We start from the raw sequence: 19,905 nt of genomic DNA, 5'->3' as shown, positions 1-19,905 counted from the left end.
AAGGAAATTACAGCAACTTCATTTAACTGCAGGCTTAAGAGACTTTAATAAGCGATCAATAAACGTTAGGCTCTGACAGAGATCAGGTGAGAGCATTTAAACACAGGATGTGAGGGAACTCAGATGAGTGAAGCCATCGCGTGGCTGAATCCCACAGAAGACACAGCGTTTGCAAGATAGGGCTATTTATTACATCACTCTTGCGTAATGGAAGACTTGAGGAGGAGTGTTTTGGGTTTCCTAAAATAATTATATATTTTTGTCCATTTCACTTTCCTTTGTTTACATACTAGCAATACTATTTTACAGTAAAAGGTTTAAGCCTCAATCCATTTTCCAGATGACTTTTCTCATGCATAGTCCCATTAGAGAACATGAGAACAGACATTTAGCACTCACAAATGGTTGGGGAAATGAGTACTATACTATGCAGGAAGTAAATATGCTAATTGTATGCATGTAAATTGTCCTTTACACTGCGGAGTGTGAAGTGTGTACAACTAGAGTTCCTGCATCCAAGAAATAGTGCCTCTTTTAGGATGTCATATTGGGTTATTAATCAACAATATCCTCCTCTCATCACAGGGAGTATTAACATCAGAGCACTAATGAGCAGGATTGTTGCCCTAGAGAGAGAATTAATGACACTTGTTTTTGTTCATTATTATTTTAATATTATTGTCAGTCGTTATTATAGTTTTAAAGTAGCAGCAATACGGTGATAATGACCGTGATCATTTGCAAAGTTGCACCATTTATTTGGATTCTAATGCCTTCAAACAATATCAGAAACTCGTAAGAGATCCTTAATGATCTGCAACCCCCCTCCTGATGACTTTTCATTTTATGCCGGTTTGTTTGTTTGCTTCTGCTTGAAAATAATTGAATTACACATATAAATGTGCACTGAGATGCAAAAATACATTTGAAGTGAGCAAGACAGCGGGCCAACCAGCTCCTGAGCAGAGAGATGAATATATTCCAAAACAGATGAGCCACTCTGAGAAACTCATGGGAGAACAAACACAAACACTGAGGGTGAGAGGAAGGAATCAGGATGTAAGGCACAAAAAAAAACAATCGGCAAACTGCGTTTCTTTCTCTTGTGTCACTTTGAAAATGTCTCACTCTGCAACACCTCTGATCTGCTTGTCCCATTGCACTATTCTTCAAGGCCGTTTCAGTTCACAGCAGTGGCCTACTGTTGCCTCTCAAGCTCAAACCAAGGGGGAAATCTTTTTGACAGAGTCAACCAAGGTGTAAAGCTGGAACGGCAAAAATAAATGCAATAAGCACAAGATTAATTTTTTCCTCAAATAATAGTCCGGTTATTCCAATTGAATCCAACTGCAGCATTCCTCACAGCCACCTTATTATTACATTTGCCAGGATGTGTCTGTTCTCTTGACATTAGTTCTGTGATGCTGCCTGCTTGCTACTCCCTGTTGGTAAACTGTGCCAAAAATGTCAGTGCATGCTTTTTGCATAATCGCCAAAGGAAAGCAACACCTCATATTCCAGCTAAACAAGATTTCCATTATAGATGTATTATTATAATTATTATTTTGGTTAGGAAAATATCCTTTGCTTTGCCAAGTTTGCTATTCTACCGCATAGTCTCTGGTTTATAGATGTTTTGTCTTGCAAAGTAGTCTCTATATCAAGAAATTGTTTACCACTTATCGGGCTGTTATTTCCTAATTGTATATTTTATGAGTTTCAGCGCAAGTACCGTCTCTCTGAAGGTACAATTCTTGAAATAGTTGTTTCTCCATCTTTACTACTTGACAAAAAACATCTTGGGTTATACTGACCTCTATTGGTCTGCTGTCTTTGAAGATATATAAATAAATAAATAAATAAATACAACTGTATACATTTGTGACTATTTCTAATGTTTTCCCCCTTTCTCTTCTAATGTAAAATATTGATTTCTGAAAACATGTACAATTCCTTGAAAATAAACAATCTATGGCAGCTTTACTACAAAAGACACTGGCTTGCACAGAGTACTCAGGATTTTTCTGCACTGCCTTTCCATACACTGCAAATATTGTCAGCACAGTTGAGGTCCTTTTTGCATCTCACATCCAGGCAGTGTAGTGCTGCATTCACACTCAGACTAGAAACATACTCTTCCCTGGAGACACAGATGAAAGGAGTGGGGTAACCAAATTCATCACTTCTCATCACGTCAGAGTGTGACTGACTGAGCTACTGCAGACATTTGGGACTTGCAGGTAGGATGAAACGCACTATATAAATGGAAGCTGTGTTTCTGTGAAAAGATTTATTGAACCAGAAGGTTTTTGACCTTTTATTTTGCTATTAGTTTCATTGATATGATTGTATTGGGAGAGGTCCATGCTCTCCCCAGAGACATTTCACTGTGTATATACTCTACTAAAAAAAAGGCTATTGAATGCAGATGGAAATAAGACTAGGGGAAAGCTGAGAAGTCCATTAAAGGAGATTAAATTCAGAGGGCCAGAAAAAATATTACACCAAAGTGCAAGATACGATAAGGGGAATGATTGACAGCCTGCATTCAGACACCCGTCAGCTGATTTCAGATTTAAGACTTGCGAGACATCGTTCAGAAACACAACTAAAGACAGAAAGGCTGAAGCAATCTAGTGAAACATTCCAGGGTTTCACTTCTGCTTGGTCCTCCTTATAAATTAGTTTAATTAAACTAAAATCATGTAACAGCAGAGTGCAAGCAAAAGCTATTACCCAAATACCACTGAACACACATTCATTTATCTACCTTGCCCAAAGTATTGGACAGGACAACAGCTTTCCAAGGGGAAGAGAACAATAACAGTACGTTTAAATAAATATTCTGACTCATCTAAATACCGAATGCTGAGAATTTCACATTACTGAATGTCACACACTGTGCAGCACAATGCAGACCGTAAACAGTTCAAAATAAGAGGAAGTCCTGTTGTAAACAAAGAAAATATTCTGCTTTGTTAGGGGAAAGGAAAGACAACTTTCTCTTTCTCAGAAGCTCTTGTGGCAGGTGCTTGGACTTGAAAGCTGAGTGCGTGGGAGCACTGTGACAGATAGGAACATAAGTATTAAAGGGCTGAAGACGACCCAGGATGGGAAGAAAACAAAGACATCATATTCTCCGCTTGCAGCAACACATGACTTTTTTACGTCTTTCGGCTGTCAACTGATTATCTGACTGGTCTTTATAATTATGATGATTGGGGGGGAGGGGGCTGGCTCAGTCTCTGCTCAAACATAATGAGCAGCTGGATTACAGCAAAATATTAAAAGCAGTCATTCATTCACAGCTGAAAGGTAGAGGCTGTCAAGGTGTTTTGTAGGGCTGTCTTCGAAGGTTCGTTCAGTAACCAGAACTTCGGAGGTTTTCCTTCAAAGGTTTGTCATGTGATAATCACATCGATATCAAAGTTAAATGTAAATGTCTTACAATATTTAATTTTACACTCCTAAGTGAGTGTATCCCAGTGTATAAAAGTAAAAAGATGTTCAGTGGCACCTCACTCCTGCAGAAATGATGTGGTCAGATGCAATGACCATCTGTATGCGTTTCTCTTCATGAATAATTTTTTAAATAGGCACATACTACAATTCCCACTTGTGGGTTGCAGTGGACAGATCACTACACAGACTTAATCCGAAACACTCGTTCCACTGCGAAATCGGCTGTAGCTTCAAAGCCCTGTATTTAATTAATCAGGCTGTAAGTGGGAAGATACGGGGGTTTAATTAGAGCTTTGTCACGTTATCATTAGAGCATTCATTACAAACTGCATCCTAACTCTGCATCCTAACTCTCTCAACTCAAACTCAAACCTTTTTGGGCAATAAAAGTTCTTCAGGACCTGCATATGGAAAGATAACAACTGTAATAGAAGTATAAAAATCATGGACTGAATCCCCATACAAAAATACCGTGGTTTATTAAAAAACACCTACAATTGACGCACAGCTACACCTTGTCAGAGATCAAATTCAACACATTTTCATCTACACAGCTTCAACGGAGAGACCCAGAATGACGCACAATTGATGCTAAATGCATGTGACATCAGAGAATAAATACCATATTCCATCAATTTGATTATATGGAATATTCAAAAGGGAGCATTTTTGTATTTTTTTAAGGAGGATTTTCATAACTTACACTGTATTATTTACCAAGGACAGCCAGAACATTCTGCTTGCGGCAACAATATCACACTCTCATTAATTCCTGTATTAACTGCAGGACGTGTGGGAGAGCATTATCTGCCTTGAGGATACAGAGATCTACACAGACAGTCTGCTGAAATAACTTTCTTCTGTGCATTCTGTATTTTGCTCCACTGTATTGCTACAATGTTTTATCTTTGCACTATTTGACATGATGAAGTTCCTTCTTTAAAGGAAGTAGAAACCTTCAAACAACATGCAGGAAGTATATTAAAATGTAATAAAGTTTAATATGATAACACAATGCACTTATTTCCTCATATATTAAAAGAAAAGAAAAAAAACAGATGGCAGGTATAGTGGCTGGCTGCCTCTCCGTGATTGGCATTAACATCTGACATCATCCTCACAACTGCCGTGGGATCCTGTGAAATGCCAGGACTGAAGCAAAACATCTGTGTCGCCTCACTAGAAAGTTGCCAATCCACTACATTTTCAATTAAGCAACTGACAGCTCACATGAAATGCAAGCCAGAAACACGTTGTTCCTGATGGCTGCAGTTGGCCATCATTGGCTTTGGGTGTACCTCCAGCCCTTTTCACTTCTTCAGTCCAGACCTTATAATCGTATAAAGTCGGAGTTGTTTAAAGTTTCACTTGGATTGATGGTTCTGGTAAAAACTAAACAATATAATGTGATAGATGGCATTATATTTCATGAACTGAATACTTGGTGACTGTTGTGGGAACGCAGTCAGCTGCAAAATCATTTTAATGAATCACAGAATTTGTTGCCACAACTACAGGGAATGGAAACAAAAACACACTGCGTCTTCCGTCATCAGCTCCACTTCCTCCTTCAGATGTGCCCCCTTGAAATTAGCCTGAATTGATGCACTTCCATTCCTGAACTAATTAGGAACCTGATCATGAATTTTAGATGTCTCATTAATCAGTGTTCACTCTGGCATTTACAGACCCACTGTTATACAACATACTGAAGGTACAATCTTCTACCAGATGAAAATATTTGACGAATCCACGCCTGCATTACTTAACCTTTTCGAAATGAATAATGCATCTTCTTCTGACAAGTTACAATATAGCCACTGCATTCACGAGGGTGGGAAGTTCAATATCGCCTACACGTTAAACAGCTGCCTGCATGTTTTGGTGTTTGTTTGATTGAGTCACATTGTGAACACTGTACTTCAATCTCTCGGGCTTTTATAATAGTGTAAGGTGACCATCTTGAATGCATCATATTTACTGTGGTGAAGCTATTCTATTGTTTCATACATGACGTATTATCACACCTAGTTATTATCTTAAATTCCTGTGCTTAATTTGCTCTACTCAGCTAACTGTAAGAGTGGAGCAAAGGAATCGAATCTGGGTTTCCAACAGCAAGGGCAAGCTTGATATTGCTCTCACTGAGGAGTCAAGAACTTTTAACAAGGCTTTTACACAGGCTTCTATTGGCTCCCCTGTCAAGGTCGCTCTGATCTTACTATCCCACAAGACATGAAAACAAGCTCATCTTAAAGGCTGCACACAAATGTAATACTGTTTAAACAAGGTCAATATCTGCAAACAATGTCTAGCTATCAAAAACGTCTAGACTTAGCTGACCCCCGGAAGCTTTCAGGAGAGTGTAAAGACCTTACCTTCACTGTTTTGTCCATAGAAGCAGACAGCAATAGGTGGCTGAACTGCGGCACCGGACACCACTGCACAGTGTTCACCGGTCCCTGATGAGCCTGGAAGTGGAGGCGGGCACATCTTGGGAGCTCTGTCTTACTGTACCGCCGTCCCAAATAAGGCCGCACACTTTCAGACACCTCGGTGAGCAGCCTGGGGCCCAGGGACCGGGTCGGTGGGGCCTCAGTGCACGGAACTGCCTGGCTGTCACACTCCCCCACCTGTAGCAGCCTCTGTCTCTTGGGGATATATGGCCTCACACCTCCAACTGCAAACTGAGGCCTCTTAGGAGCACCTACAAGTCCAGAGCTCGGAGGCTGCAGGCGTGAGCTCTGCCCTGGACCTGTGAGGTTTTGGGAACTCGCAGGCACGGGGCAGGGGGTAAAACTGAAATCCCCAAAAGGGAAATTTGGAAATGTCAATCCCCTGTATTGTCCGTCAGTCTTCCCACTCTGAGAGACATACGCAGGACAAAGGCTAGCATTTGATCCAGAAGCGTCCCCATGACGTGCTCCCAATGGCTTTGCCGCTGCAACATCAGAAGGAACCAGAAGCTGGGAATCCTCCCCCTCCGAGTCGGGGCACACCGTCTTTGCCGCTTTTGTCGTGTCGTCTTCACTATCCGAATTCTCATATGCTACCAGGGAGATCATTGTCCCGTGCCAAGGCTGATGGAAGGGGCCTCAGAATATTGCTGTACAGGGCAGTTATTCATACACATGATATAGCATATGCCTACAATAACATGCCAATTGGGGCAGTACATACGATAAAGCTAAACTGATTCTGTAGTCATGTACAGCCTTAAAGGCCGGTCTTCTTATCTTATGTTGAGTGCCAAGAACAAATCTGTAAAAAATAAATAAACAGTATTAACTGTCATTAAATAAACACACAAGAATAATGGTCTAATAGTGACAGTTGTAAAAAGCAACAAACATAGCAGGGTCAAACACCAGACCTGTTGTGCCACCAAACAGTTTAAGTATCTGATCTCAAACGTGGTGTAACTAATCCTGAACATGCTCCTGTTGAACGCTTGTGATTGTGTTTATTGTAATATTACTGCAGTCCTTTAATCAGGGCAGTGAACACACAAATTCAAGTACAGGCCTGAGAAACCTGCCTCTGTGCATTTGCTCTTTACACCCTTGGACAGTCGTTAACTAAGACACCACTGCCACCCCCTGAACGTATTCAGTATGACACCCTGGTGTGCAAAACATTTTTTGTTCTTCATATATAAAGTAGTTAAATATTATCCCGTTGACCTGGAACAGTACAAGTTTAGCTTCCGCCCACATGATTGGATACACTATACATGCTTTGTTCAAACATTTGGTACTAAGTATCTATGCGAATCTAACTAAATTACTTTAAATTCGTTTTACGATCAGTAATCCCCTGGATTTAGATTGTTTTCTTCAGTTTCGTTAAATGTATTTCATGCACAAACAACGGCAGAGGCAGGGAAAACCAATAATAACATATTTAAAGTGGAATCTAATACTGAAAAGGTTGCAAATTGACATTACAGACCCGAAACCAAAAACACACATATGCCTACATCTTTGACGCTTCTAGTCCGATAAATTAAACATGCATTGAACAGGTTTAATTTGTGTTGCAGACAATTACATGAACACAATATTTCTCACATTGATCTATAAAAGTTGTCTATGTAAGACTGAACTAGAAATAGCATGTAACGCACTTGTTCGGCATACTACCCCTCGACTTCCTGGTCCACTCACATATGTGTCCCACCAGAAACAGTGTTACCTTCATGGAAAGATTAGAGGAACTTGCTGTTTTTATGATATATAGATTAAAATATGTTTAACTTCGGGAAAATGTACTTTGAGAGATTAAAATACGAATCAAATATATTTATATACATATTTATTTAACTTTATTTATGTTTCTTCACAAAAAGCCACACTGTTTCAGGTTTCAGAGTAGCAGTTTTTCTGATGCAATTTGAAAGGAGTGTGAATACAGATCCAGAAAGACTTTCTACATCTATGGGTGAAGCTAACAACAATGACAGGTTTTGGGGGGAATATATACCCAATATGCACGAATGGCTTAACCTCATCTTGCTGCTTGACTGGAATTCCTGGAACAATATTACGGAACAGTGTACGATTGGGACTTTTATTTTGAAACGCACCGAGCCGTCGAGTCTGACGTATCCCGGAAGTAGAACTCTAGACTCACTGCTTACTGTATGTTGCATCACGATTCATTTGAAAGGGGGGACTACAAACCAGTTTCTCAATCAATTATCTGCGGTAAGTTCATTATATACATATATCTGACAAATCCACATATGGCGTTACATTGACAAGTCATTTTTTGTTAGAGTAAAGATGTAGTTTGCACATCTATAGCTTGATGACAGTGCTTACGTTCAATATGTCTAGGACTGCCGCAACGTACGGCAACGTGCCAGTCCAAATGTGATCAAATAATCAATGATCATTTGATAGAAATCGGTAAAGTGACCATTTACTAAGTTGTAAAATGTACAATGTAATGTAAGAAATAAAGGAGCAGAATTGTTTTTATAACTAATATCTGCGAAAGTACTACCACCAGTTACTGGAGTTTATGCTATTTTAAAGAACTACATCAGTTAACGGTCGCCTGTTCCGTGGTGCTGAAATGTGACTAGTTGTTGGTAAAGCTCATGTCTGTAGTTTTCTCGATTTCATGTTGTAAATATAGCAAGGACTAGTATGTCTTCGTGAATTTAATATAAAGGGGAATGTATAAGCCCTGTTTAAAATGTTTTACACTAGGATGTCAATTTAGTCAAACTCTTCATAGATAGCTGTAGTAGCAGTACTGTTAGTGGTATTTTATGCATCAGCAGCAACAGCAGATGTCTAGAGATTTGTTAATAGATACATGCCTTAATGGTCCTGTGTGTCTGGTTAACAGAGGAAGTGTGGGGCAGCTGGGCACATTATTGGAAATGACTGACTGCCAGACCGGTGGGCCAGCAGGGGTTGCCCCCATGGAGCTTTATGAAAAGCTGACAGCACAGGGAGAGAAAGTGAGGGCTCTGAAAGCGGAAAAGGCTGCTAAGGTAAGGCCATCTCCCTTCACAAACACTAGCCCAGGCCATTTTTGTCAAATTTGTAAAGTAAATGTAAATCGTTTGTTGTTTTAGTTTAGTTTTTTTGTCTTTACGAATAAAATAAATACATCTAGTTGACTTTCTTTTTGTCCTCGTGTGTTGTGAATGTACAGGGGATGCATGTCTGTGGAGTTTGATGATTGTGTTCATCATGCGAGCAGTGAAATGAAAAGTGTTCCTGTTTTGCTTTGTTTGGCCAGGAGGATATCGATGCTGCAGTGAAGCAGTTACTACAGTTGAAGGTAGATTACACAGCTGTCACGGGTCAGCCCTACGTAGCCGGCTGTCCACCCAGCGATGCTGCTGCCCCACTGGACAATGGAGCTCCCGCCAGCATGGGGGATGATCTTGTCGACCCCTGGAACGTGTCCACCTCCAACGCGAAAGGAGTAGACTACGACAAGCTCATTGGTAAGGGCACATCCCAGAAAACCAGCAGATCCAGGCATTTCTGTGGAAACACCAGCTCCTTGGAATGCCGTTGACAAACTCCAGCTCTGCTTTCCACGGACATCTGAGGGAGCTACTTGTCTTCAAACTATTTCTTACTTTTTAGTGTTTGAAAGGAAAGAAGGACAAATCTAAGTGATCAAAGAAACTCATGTGTTTTACTTTCTTTTTGGCAACAGCCACTTAGTGTGGATACCATGAACTTGTAACATTTTGTTTTGATAAAACATTTTGATTATGTCAAAAACATACCTGAAGAAGTGTAATGGTGCAGTCATGCTTTATAACACAGTGCCCAAAAGCTGCACTGTGTGTGACGGTCTGTCCTGTGTGTTTCAGTGCGGTTCGGCAGTAATAAGATCGACCAGACTCTGGTGGATCGCATCGAGAGAGTCACGGGACACAAACCCCATCGCTTCCTTCGCAGAGGCATCTTCTTCTCACACAGGTCAGCACAGAGATTTTTTCTAGTTTTTTTTTTTCTTTCTTTAGATTTCTATATTGCATTGTTGTCTTTACACCCAAATGTGTGCCTTTTAAAAGGCATTTACATCCTCTCAACAAAGACAGAATGACTTCATCTGAGTGGCATATAGCCAAACATTTGACCTTTTTATGCTGATTTTAAAACATCAAATTAAAATTAAATTAATTACATATATATTATTCACCAAAAGGCCTGTAGAGGGTGTTGTTTGAATCCCTTTGAATTTCAATTCTGTGCAAAGCTGCAGATAAACTACTTGCATTTGAACGACAGGTCTCTGAGCTTTAATACTGATTTATATTAGTGTCAGTCTCTTTTGCTGGATGGGAAATTAACATGAGTATTCTGAAATTGTGGAGGTGTTATATATTTATTTGACTGTCCGGGTTTGTTTTGTAGAGACATGCACCAGATCCTGGACGCCTACGAAAATAAGAAATCCTTTTACCTGTACACTGGGAGGGGGCCATCTTCCGAGGCAATGCACATGGGACACCTCATACCCTTCATTTTTACAAAGTGAGTCCTATTTGGGGCAGTGCCTGTGCAACTTCTTTCCATTTGGTTTCTGTTCTTCCGTATGAACGCATGTTTATCTTCAACAAAAACTTATAGAGTGTCTTTTGAGTAATGTCCCTATTTATATTGCACCAGTACTGTGTGTGATGTTGACATTAAAAATGCAATTACAAAGTCTTCTAAATGATAGTATCTCAATAGGTTTTTTCTACGTTCACATATCTGTTCAGCCAGGCGGGAAACCCTGGTTACCAGTTTGAAAGTTACTAACATCATATAAATAGGTCACCACATTACCCTATATATAAAAAAACATTTGATGCAGCATATATTTTTTCCTTTTATTTTGTATCTGTTTACCTTTCAAACAGTATTAAATGGTCAGTCCTGTACTGCGCCAGTTAACAGTGGTGTGATTGGGCCTGATCGTGCCCCTGTGCTCCCCCACCCTTCACTCTCTCTGTCACTCCTGCCAGGTGGCTCCAGGACGTGTTTGACATCCCGCTGGTCATTCAGCTGACGGACGATGAGAAGTACCTGTGGAAGGACCTGTCCCTGGAGGACTGCCAACGCTTCGCAGTGGAGAACGCCAAGGACATCATCGCATGTGGCTTTGACGTTAACAAGACCTTCATCTTCTCTGACCTGGATTATATGGGGTATGGTCAGCCATGCCAGCACAGCCCCGTTAAACATTAAAGGCCATCAGGTTAACTCGACAACTGTAATTCAGTGCATGTGGTCTGGGTCAGACACCTCTGTTCTGCCTGCTTATATAGTGTGCCTTTGACCTTCTGATCCACAGAAAGAGCCCAGGGTTCTACAGGAATATTGTTAAAGTCCAAAAGCATGTGACGTTCAACCAAGTGAAAGGGATCTTCGGTTTCACTGACAGCGACTGCATCGGTGAGCTGACCCATTCGCTTCTCTGGATGCATGAAAACTCTCTGTGCCCTTTGGTATCTGACAAAACAATGTTTGAAACCTGTTTGACCACATAACTAGTAGCACCATCACTTCTGCCATTTCATCCTGGCATGTGATGTGACCATACCTAGATCTGTACCTATGTGTGGGCTGATACATTTGTGAGGAGGTAATTAATTGTGCAGAGGGCCCTTGTATACAGGAAACAGTGTGTAGATTGAATAATGTATCTGGAGTAAACGACCTAAGGAAATTACATGTACCAATACCTAGGCTGAATAACATTCCTCACATTCTTTTAATATTCTTTTTTTTTTTCTTCTCGTGACTGAGAAATGATATCTGATCAGAAGAGGAGAAGGGAGTAAATAAAAGAAAAATGACAGATTAGAACTGATTACAAAGAAGGAGAGCTAATGATTTTCTGGAATATGCTGAGGGGTAAAATGGTGTGAACTGCATTTATTCCCTGGTACCGGATGCCACTAATGCCGCTTTCTTCCCCAGGAAAGATCAGCTTCCCTGCCATCCAGGCAGCTCCATCCTTCAGTACCTCCTTCCCGCACATTTTCAATGGCCGGGCGGATGTGCAGTGTCTCATCCCATGCGCCATCGATCAGGTCAGCATAGAAACTGCTAAACCAAGACCTGGCCCATAAAACACCACATTTATAATCTTATATATAATCGTATTTATTCTTGATCTGTATCTCAGTAAGGAAATGTGTGGATGTAGCGAAAACTTGCCAGTGTTGCCTAGTCTCTTATTTTTTGCTCGGTGTGCTAGACTGGTTTGTGATTACTTGTGCTATGACACAGAGGACTAGAGCTCCTTTTTCTAGGGTTTAACAGTGATAAATAACTGACAGTCTTGGTGGGAAATGGTCTGTCTTTGAAGTGTTGGATGACAGATTTTTTCCCTTGAGGTCTAAATTTTAATAACATATCGGCCTACTTTTTCCCTCTGATCTCTGTTGAAGGCCTGGTTTAGCTGTATGTGCACTCCTGTCTCAGTGGAAGCTACCCGTGTTGCTGACTCTGCTCCTTGCTCTTCCGCTGTGCTCTCAGGACCCCTATTTCAGGATGACTCGGGATGTCGCCCCCCGCATTGGTTACCCCAAACCAGCTCTGCTGCACTCGACCTTCTTCCCCGCCCTACAGGGAGCCCAAACCAAGATGAGTAGCAGCGACCCCAACTCCTCCATCTTCCTCACTGATACGGCAAAACAGATCAAGAACAAGGTATCTGATGCTCTCGAGTGAAAAACGACCCTACCTACCTTTATTGGACTTCTGTGCATTTGCTTACGGTACTGCATGATAATTAGTCTGGCTTTCGTTCTGCTTTGCATTTCGTTTATCCCATAGATCAATAAACATGCCTTCTCTGGCGGAAAAGACACGGTTGAAGAGCACAGGCAGTACGGAGGTAACCCTGATGTGGACGTGTCTTTCATGTACCTGACTTTCTTCCTGGAGGACGACGAGAAGCTGGAAAAGATTAGACAGGTGGGAGGCAGGCCTGGCCTACTGAATTATTGTCAATTATTCACCAGCACCCGTCCACCGTTCTCATATTCTGACACACACACCAATAGAAACACTGTGGGTTGTGTTGTGTGTTTCTCAGTCAGACTACGTGATAAATGCATGAAATACGTAATGTTAAATAATCCTGGAGCTCTGCAGATTAGAGTCACATGTTGATGAGTCAGTGTTCTGGAGTATGCAAGCTTTGTGTTTTGTTTTCTCAGGACTATGCGAGTGGAGCTCTTTTGACAGGGGAGTTGAAGAAATGTCTGATAGAAACCCTACAGCCCATGATTTTAGCCCATCAAGAGCAACGCAAAAAAGTAACAGAGGAGACTGTCCGTCAGTTCATGACTCCCAGGAAACTGGATTTTAATTACTAAAAGAGGAACACACCAGGGTCCTGTCAGTTATGGATTGAATTCAGTATCAATCCTGGGTCTAAATGTGAAGCCATTGTCGAGTGGTTTTCAGATCAAAGCTGTTCGCCCCATTGCACTACTACTACAGCCAAATGTGTATAGATCGTGTCCTCTACAGCACAATACATGTTCAATAAATTACCCATAATCATTGCAGCTGCTCTTGTCATTGTAATATTGCCTGTTTTTAAATCAATTTTTCAATTTTCCCTCTCAAAGAGTGTCAAGGTTACTATTATGTTATGGCTGCTAATATTTACAAATGAGTAAAACATTCCACTTCCAGTGTGAGTGCAGAAATTACCTGAAAGTGTGGGTGTATTGTGTTTAATGCATAATAACCACGTTTGAAGCAACTGTAATGCAACAAATATGCCAAAGTAGGTGTGATCCGAAAATTTTGAGAAATTAAAGGATAAACATTTAATCCAATGCCTAGTGCCATACAGAAAAGTCACTGAGTATTGAGTATTGAGAACATGGAAAAACAATGTATACATCCTTTGAAAAATCCTTTTAATTTCATACATTTGTTTTTTGTTTCAATAATTTAAATACATTACATATGTGCTTTACTTAGGATAAACATTTAATACAAAGAACACCTTTTTATAAATGTTATAAAAACTCAGTTCACACATGAAGTCTACAATCGGTTTGTAATCTAAAACGTCAGTTGTATGAAGGTCATTTAGATGAAGCTCCACAGAACACTTCAATTAAAACACTTCTGTTTGAGACCAGGCCTAAGGCTTTTGGATATAAAAATAAGTGTGTCATGATAGTAATTGCACCTGTGATGTATATATGTACATATTCGTCCAGCATGATTCCTTCTTTGGAAACTTCAAACAAACATGTTGCTGCAAAGATAAGCTGATTAATCGCACGGCAATCATTGTTCATAGGGTTGTTTAACAATTAAAAGAAGCTCAAAGCTCATAACCAATTTGAGCTCTGCTTTCAACTTGTTTAATCTATTCCCTGCCAGTTATCCATTATTGCCTCTGCTGGTCAATGCAGGACATGGCCAACCAGGAAGCAGGAGATCTAACAGGTATACTAACAGGTTTTATAGGTAATGCTTACAAAGATTTTTGACAGTCTCATTTTGGCAAATGCAGGAATGTGGAGATAATTTGTAATGGAAAACAATCAGAGCTGATCACACTCTTACCCATACAACCTGCTGGCCTGCGCCTCTCTGGGCTTGGGTTTGGCCAGGTTGTGTTTATGGTGACTTTCGGAGGAGCTGTACTGTCATCTCATACGTTGCAAACACCACCATGTTGACAGGGAATGCTCGGAGGCAATTGAGGCCCAGGCCTTTGAAGAAGACCCTCAGCCCTTCTTTCTGGACGCTTTTGGAGATACAGTGGAGCACACCGTTGTACCTCTTATTGCCTACCCCGTCCATCTGTAGCCGGGCTTTGATCACATCCATCGGGGTGCCAACAGACCACGCACACATACCTGCAAAGCCCCCCGCCAACAGCACCCCAGTCCAATCTGCAAGAGAACACAACAACATAGGCAAGAGTCAAGTCATGCCAACTGCATCACAAATATATAATACCTAGTGCTGCAGCTCCAATTGTAATATTGAAACTGGAATTCATTCAGTAGTTACACTGCTGCACCTCCTACTCAACTCCTAATTGTATTACTTTTTCTTACCTTCATCACTTGGTCATACATCCTGCTCTTCAGTTCTTCTGTATCCAGCTACTGTGGGAGCTTACATATGCACATGCTCTCCCGTCCTGGCATAGGACATGCAGTCTAGCCAATAACTTATCACCATATGCAATTTCCATTATTCTCATTCCTTGATTAGTTTCCAACAGCAGTATTTTACCTATTTTCTTCCCAGCTGGTGTCATCCACTCACAGAAGATGGCATATGTCAGGAAATACGTAGCAAAGGCGGGCGCATCCCGCAGAACCATAGCCATGGCACCCTGGTACAGTCCTCGTATGCCCTCCTCCCTGACGATAGTTAACAGGCAGTGCACAGGGCCATGGTATTTGGGTTTGGAGAACGAGACAGAGCCTTGACCAGGCTGATATGGGTTCATTTGGCACTGTAGCCGCACTTTCACAATGTCTGCTGGAGACATCACTGATACCTTAACATGGTGGGGGGAAAAGAAAAAGAAAGTATACTCACATTAAAGATAAAGTTCGGGAAGTAAAGTCACAACAAAAAATGTCAACAAAATCAAGGGCAGATGAACTGACCTTGTTTAATTTCTGTAAGGACCCTAAACTATGGTATGGTAGGATCTAATGTATCTCCAACAACATAAAGACATACGTACAGCCATTCCATTCCATTCATGTTTTTATTTGGAATTTGGAAGAAATGTTGTCAGTAGTTTATAGAATAAAACAAAAATGTAAATTTTACCCAAACACATACCTATAAATAGTAAATCCAGAGAAACTGATAATTTAGCAGTGGTCTCTTAATTTTCTCCAGAGCTGTATAACATTTTAAATAATCTACTGATTGTGTGACTTTAAAACTTTAAACGTGGAGGAAGCAGACTAAGTCCTTAATTAAAATGTAAACATGACAGATAATATGAAGAACTATTGCTCCTTAATCTAGCAGTAATAACAAAGCACAGTGTATGGGAGACGTGGGCTTTGGCTCTAAAGTACAGCAGTAAAGTAAAATATCTTTTAAAATTATGACTATTATTGAAGTAAGTACTGGCAGTAGGCTGGCATGTTGTTATTGGCACTGAGCTGGCATGTGGTTATTCAATGAAAAGGCTACCATAACTTAGATGTTCTATTGTCAAGTAGACCCAAATTACATTTGGTACCTGCGCAAAACCTGCTGCAAACCCAGACAGGAAAATGTCCCCCTTGGATGTTGGGGCTTCCAGACTGCCACAGCGTACTTGGCGCAGACACTGCAGGCAGTTACCGTAGGTGCCAAAGGCCACAGAAGAGCCTATGGACACTGTGGTCATGGGCATTAGCATGCCTTTGAAGAACCCACTGACCTGCACACAACAACATCAGCAAATTTTAGACAGTGACCAACAGTAAAGCACTGAACAAAACAGCTTAATGTAAAGTATGGAATGTTCAGGTTCTCACCCCTTCCGTTTTGCAAGTGGTTTGAATACATTGCCAAGCCCCTGTGAATCTCCTCTGGGTCTGTAGTCTCACCTAAACAATATGTTGTTGTTGTTATTATTATTATTAATAATATTATTGTTATGTGATGTGTATGTTCAATGTGTACATATGATTTTACCTTGACTGTATCCAGTGGATAGCCCACAACCACTCCAAGGCCCCCTGTAGATAATACATAGTTAATAAACAGAGGAGCTCCTCCCCAAAATAAAACTGTTGTTCAGTTTTAGATGTAGATTTATTCATTTAGTCTTGCAACTACATAATTACATATCTGTGTGTTCCAGGATATTGCAACATTGCAGTCACTTTATCATTTGTTCTGTCCTTTTCAATGTCATCTCCTTTATGTTTAGTTGTACAAAGGTTGCAAGAGAATAAGTATTTAATTAACATCATAGGTGCTTAAGACACTGTTGTAGGCAGCAGCTGCTACTTATGGGTGACTGAATAAATGCAGTCGTCACAGTCACAGTACTGTAATTAAGTCCTTCGGTTGATAATTACACCGCTCTGCAGATGTGCTGCTCTTGTACTTTGTGGACAAGTGAACTTGAAGGGTCTGTTTGGATTATGAAGATTAGACATTAAACATTATATAACCTACGAGGTTTTGTGTTTGGTGCCCTGCTCCAGTTTTAGGTCGCGGTTGTGCTGCGCAGATTTCCGCAGATCTGCGCTGCTCCACCAATGGGAGCGGAGGGATTCTGCAGCTCTGCTACAACAGCTGCGACACCGCGACCTTAATTCCTGGGACAGCGTCGTTAACGTACTAGCATACAAATCCCAGCAGACAACCTCATTGGTTCCTTTGTATGACCACTTTAACCCAGGCTTTACCAAAAAATACAAAACATCTTTATTTTTGGATACAAATCAAGGCGAACAACCGTCGCTGTTTCGATGCATTCAAGCACATAATGACATCTAGAAGTACCATAGCATACTTATAACATAACAGAAATACAGTTTTACCTCCAACAGAACCGGCTATGAAATCTGCAATGTGCATCCTCCTTTTCAGAGAGCAATCAATCCCCGTCGCGAAAGATTAAACTGAAATAAAGAAATAAATCATGCGATTCCGGAGTCAATCTACACAGGCAGCGTGTAATGGCTTCGCGTTTCAATTGACTTTCGCAAGTGATGTAGCCTGAAATGCGGGTGTCTGCAGTAATAAGTGACAGAGTTTCATGTAGATCAGTCATGCTTTCGTAAATCCAGTCCAGTGAAAGGTTTTCGGTTTGATTTAAAGTCCTTCCCCATTACCGAATCAGTCAACCCGATACTGTCACAATACGGCGACTCCGAGTGCAGCCGAACATTGCCGAAGTATGTGACAGCACCACCTTCGCCTCACATCCGCAAAAAATAAAAATAAATTAAACACGTCCTTCAATCAACCATTTGTGTACATATCATGTCTTGCCTTTTCGTTGGTTCCAGATTAGCAAATCATTTGGATGCTACTAGAGATTCTCCTAATGAAAAAGACGTTTTCTAATATAAAATGCATCAAATTGGTTGATATACAACATCACACATTATCCCTTTAAATGAATGGCTGTGGTTATTAAAACAAGGTTAGCCAAGTCGAATTACAATTGGATGCACAATGCTGGGCCAACACAAGGCCTGATGCTAGGCCACCGTTGGGACAGTGTCAACATGTTTACTGCAAAATGTAATATTTGCTTATTTTGAAACTTTCATCTATTTTTTATATAGATAATCAAAATGTTGTGTGATGTGTAATCAATACAGAATTACCTTTCTTTAGAAATACAGTCGTGCCTGATGTCCACTATAACTCATGCATAGAAATAAAATGTGTAAAACCCATCACCACCCTGGCAGAATAGCATGCTGCTTCTTTGTGTCAGTAAACGAGTCTACTGAATTGGTGATGATCGCATGCATACACTCTATTTAACTTAAATAAAGAGCAGGCAAGGTAGTCACAATACTGGCATTAGGAGAGGGCTTATATTCACAGATACATCATTGCAACAAAGATTAGTGCATGCATTTCAGTCATGACGTCCTGCCCTGCACCCTGCAGCTGACTGTTATGATAAACAGTGCCACATGTTCAAAAAGGCTTCAGCTAGGCTATATTTAAACCTTATACTTTTACCAGACAGAGTTGTTATCATGGAATTGGTCAACATCTGAATAAAGCCTGTCATTCAGTCAGTAAGGGTTTTGCGTTTAACTCCAGACTGCAAGTCAATAATTAGTTAGGATCAAAACAGATTTTTTTAATAGGTTTCACATAATGAAGTTAAATGAAGCCTCCTGTTTGTGATAACTGTCTTGTGACACAGATTGACCTTCCTTAAAGTCAAGGAAACTTAAAAAAAAGTTTTTCGTTAGCTTCTAGTACTAGTTGATCTACTGAGAGATGTAGCTTGAATTAGCTACATACACCTCAAAATAATTGTAGTGGTGGCAGAGCAAATCCACCAAGTTTATGTGTGTTATAACCTCACTGGAGACACTATGCTGGATTGAAAGATGAAATGCCCCTCTCAAAGGGCAAAGGAATTAATTAATATGTAAATTAGCTCTACGTACAGCTACATCAGTGACGTGAAAACCCACTCAGATCAGTAAAACAAAGTATTAAACAATTAGACGGAAGGCAAACTTGAACAAATTGACAGCCATGGATTCCGTGATGTCAGTGTCTCGAGTCTTATATATTTGAATCAAATTTTAGGAAATCAAACTAATGAGAAACATAAAATAACTAAGATTAGACTAGAATATTTAAATGGATTTATATATATATACATATACATACATATACATATTTATATACAAATACATATACATATATATGTATATGTATGTATATGTGTATATATACACACACACACACACATATATATATATACACACACACACATAAATATGCATACACACATATAAAAACAGAAAACGAATTCCTGCTTTTGTACTCCGTAATGTATAGAATTGTCTATTTAGTTCATGATAGTATGTATGTTTAACCGTCAAAACCCTGCAGAGGAACTGGTGTTGAATGCAGTCTAGCAGTTGAATAGGGTGCTTGTAATTTTCCACTACCTCTCAGCTAGCTGCCACACAGCGTCGTCTTTGATCCCGCCCGTGGCAGTTGCGTCACAATCCACTTGGTGTATCCCTTTCATTCGTTTCTCATTACTATTCCACTGTGTAGCACTGACACTCAGACCCCAAACCATTGCATACTCACTGCATACTCCTTGTATTCATCTAAGAAATAAATAGATATTATTTTCATCAAGCTGATCAATTGATAAAAAAATGTAAGGTTCATGCACAAAACTGTTAATTTCATATAACATACATTTTTGTACCTATTTATACAGCTGGGCATTTACACAATCTAG

General features: G+C 40.3%; 3 protein-coding genes across 7 annotated transcripts in view; 1 reads left to right on the top strand and 2 right to left on the bottom strand.

Moving 5' to 3' along the window:
- wdr25 (WD repeat domain 25) overlaps positions 1 to 7,667 on the bottom strand; it is a 31,685-nt gene extending 24,018 nt beyond the window's left edge. The window contains exons 1-2 of one of the 4 annotated variants that reach the window (XM_066694939.1): positions 7,589 to 7,667; positions 5,841 to 6,723 (exon numbers count right to left, since the gene is read on the bottom strand). In XM_066694939.1, the coding sequence (XP_066551036.1) occupies positions 5,841 to 6,527 (687 nt within the window). In that variant the 5' untranslated portion in view covers positions 6,528 to 6,723; positions 7,589 to 7,667. The other 3 variants (XM_066694940.1, XM_066694938.1, XM_066694937.1) reach the window with 3 other exon arrangements.
- Positions 7,668 to 8,053: 386 nt separating this feature from the next.
- wars1 (tryptophanyl-tRNA synthetase 1) lies at positions 8,054 to 13,510 on the top strand. The gene is made up of 11 exons (XM_066694941.1): positions 8,054 to 8,168; positions 8,821 to 8,968; positions 9,220 to 9,430; positions 9,809 to 9,917; positions 10,356 to 10,475; positions 10,952 to 11,134; positions 11,281 to 11,381; positions 11,910 to 12,022; positions 12,471 to 12,644; positions 12,771 to 12,911; positions 13,157 to 13,510. Exons 2-11 carry the CDS (start codon positions 8,855 to 8,857, stop codon positions 13,313 to 13,315), a joined length of 1,425 nt encoding a protein of 474 aa, XP_066551038.1. The 5' UTR covers positions 8,054 to 8,168; positions 8,821 to 8,854; the 3' UTR covers positions 13,316 to 13,510.
- Positions 13,511 to 13,853: 343 nt separating this feature from the next.
- On the bottom strand, positions 13,854 to 17,835 carry slc25a47b (solute carrier family 25 member 47b). 2 transcript variants are annotated; one of them, XM_066694942.1, is made up of 6 exons: positions 17,486 to 17,835; positions 16,629 to 16,672; positions 16,469 to 16,540; positions 16,189 to 16,371; positions 15,213 to 15,483; positions 13,854 to 14,863 (listed from the first exon to the last, which is right to left on the bottom strand). In XM_066694942.1, exons 1-6 carry the CDS (start codon positions 17,520 to 17,522, stop codon positions 14,586 to 14,588), a joined length of 885 nt encoding a protein of 294 aa, XP_066551039.1. In that variant the 5' UTR covers positions 17,523 to 17,835; the 3' UTR covers positions 13,854 to 14,585. The 2 variants fall into 2 exon arrangements, with proteins under 2 accessions (XP_066551039.1, XP_066551040.1); XM_066694943.1 differs by having other exon boundaries at positions 14,777 to 14,863; positions 15,032 to 15,483.
- Positions 17,836 to 19,905: the final 2,070 nt, after the last annotated feature.

The sequence above is a fragment of the Amia ocellicauda genome, chromosome 21 (assembly GCF_036373705.1).
Source record: "Amia ocellicauda isolate fAmiCal2 chromosome 21, fAmiCal2.hap1, whole genome shotgun sequence".
NCBI classification, from domain to species: Eukaryota; Metazoa; Chordata; class Actinopteri; order Amiiformes; family Amiidae; genus Amia; species Amia ocellicauda.
Note: the sequence above shows the minus strand (reverse complement) of the source record. Positions and strands in the feature narration are given on the sequence as shown.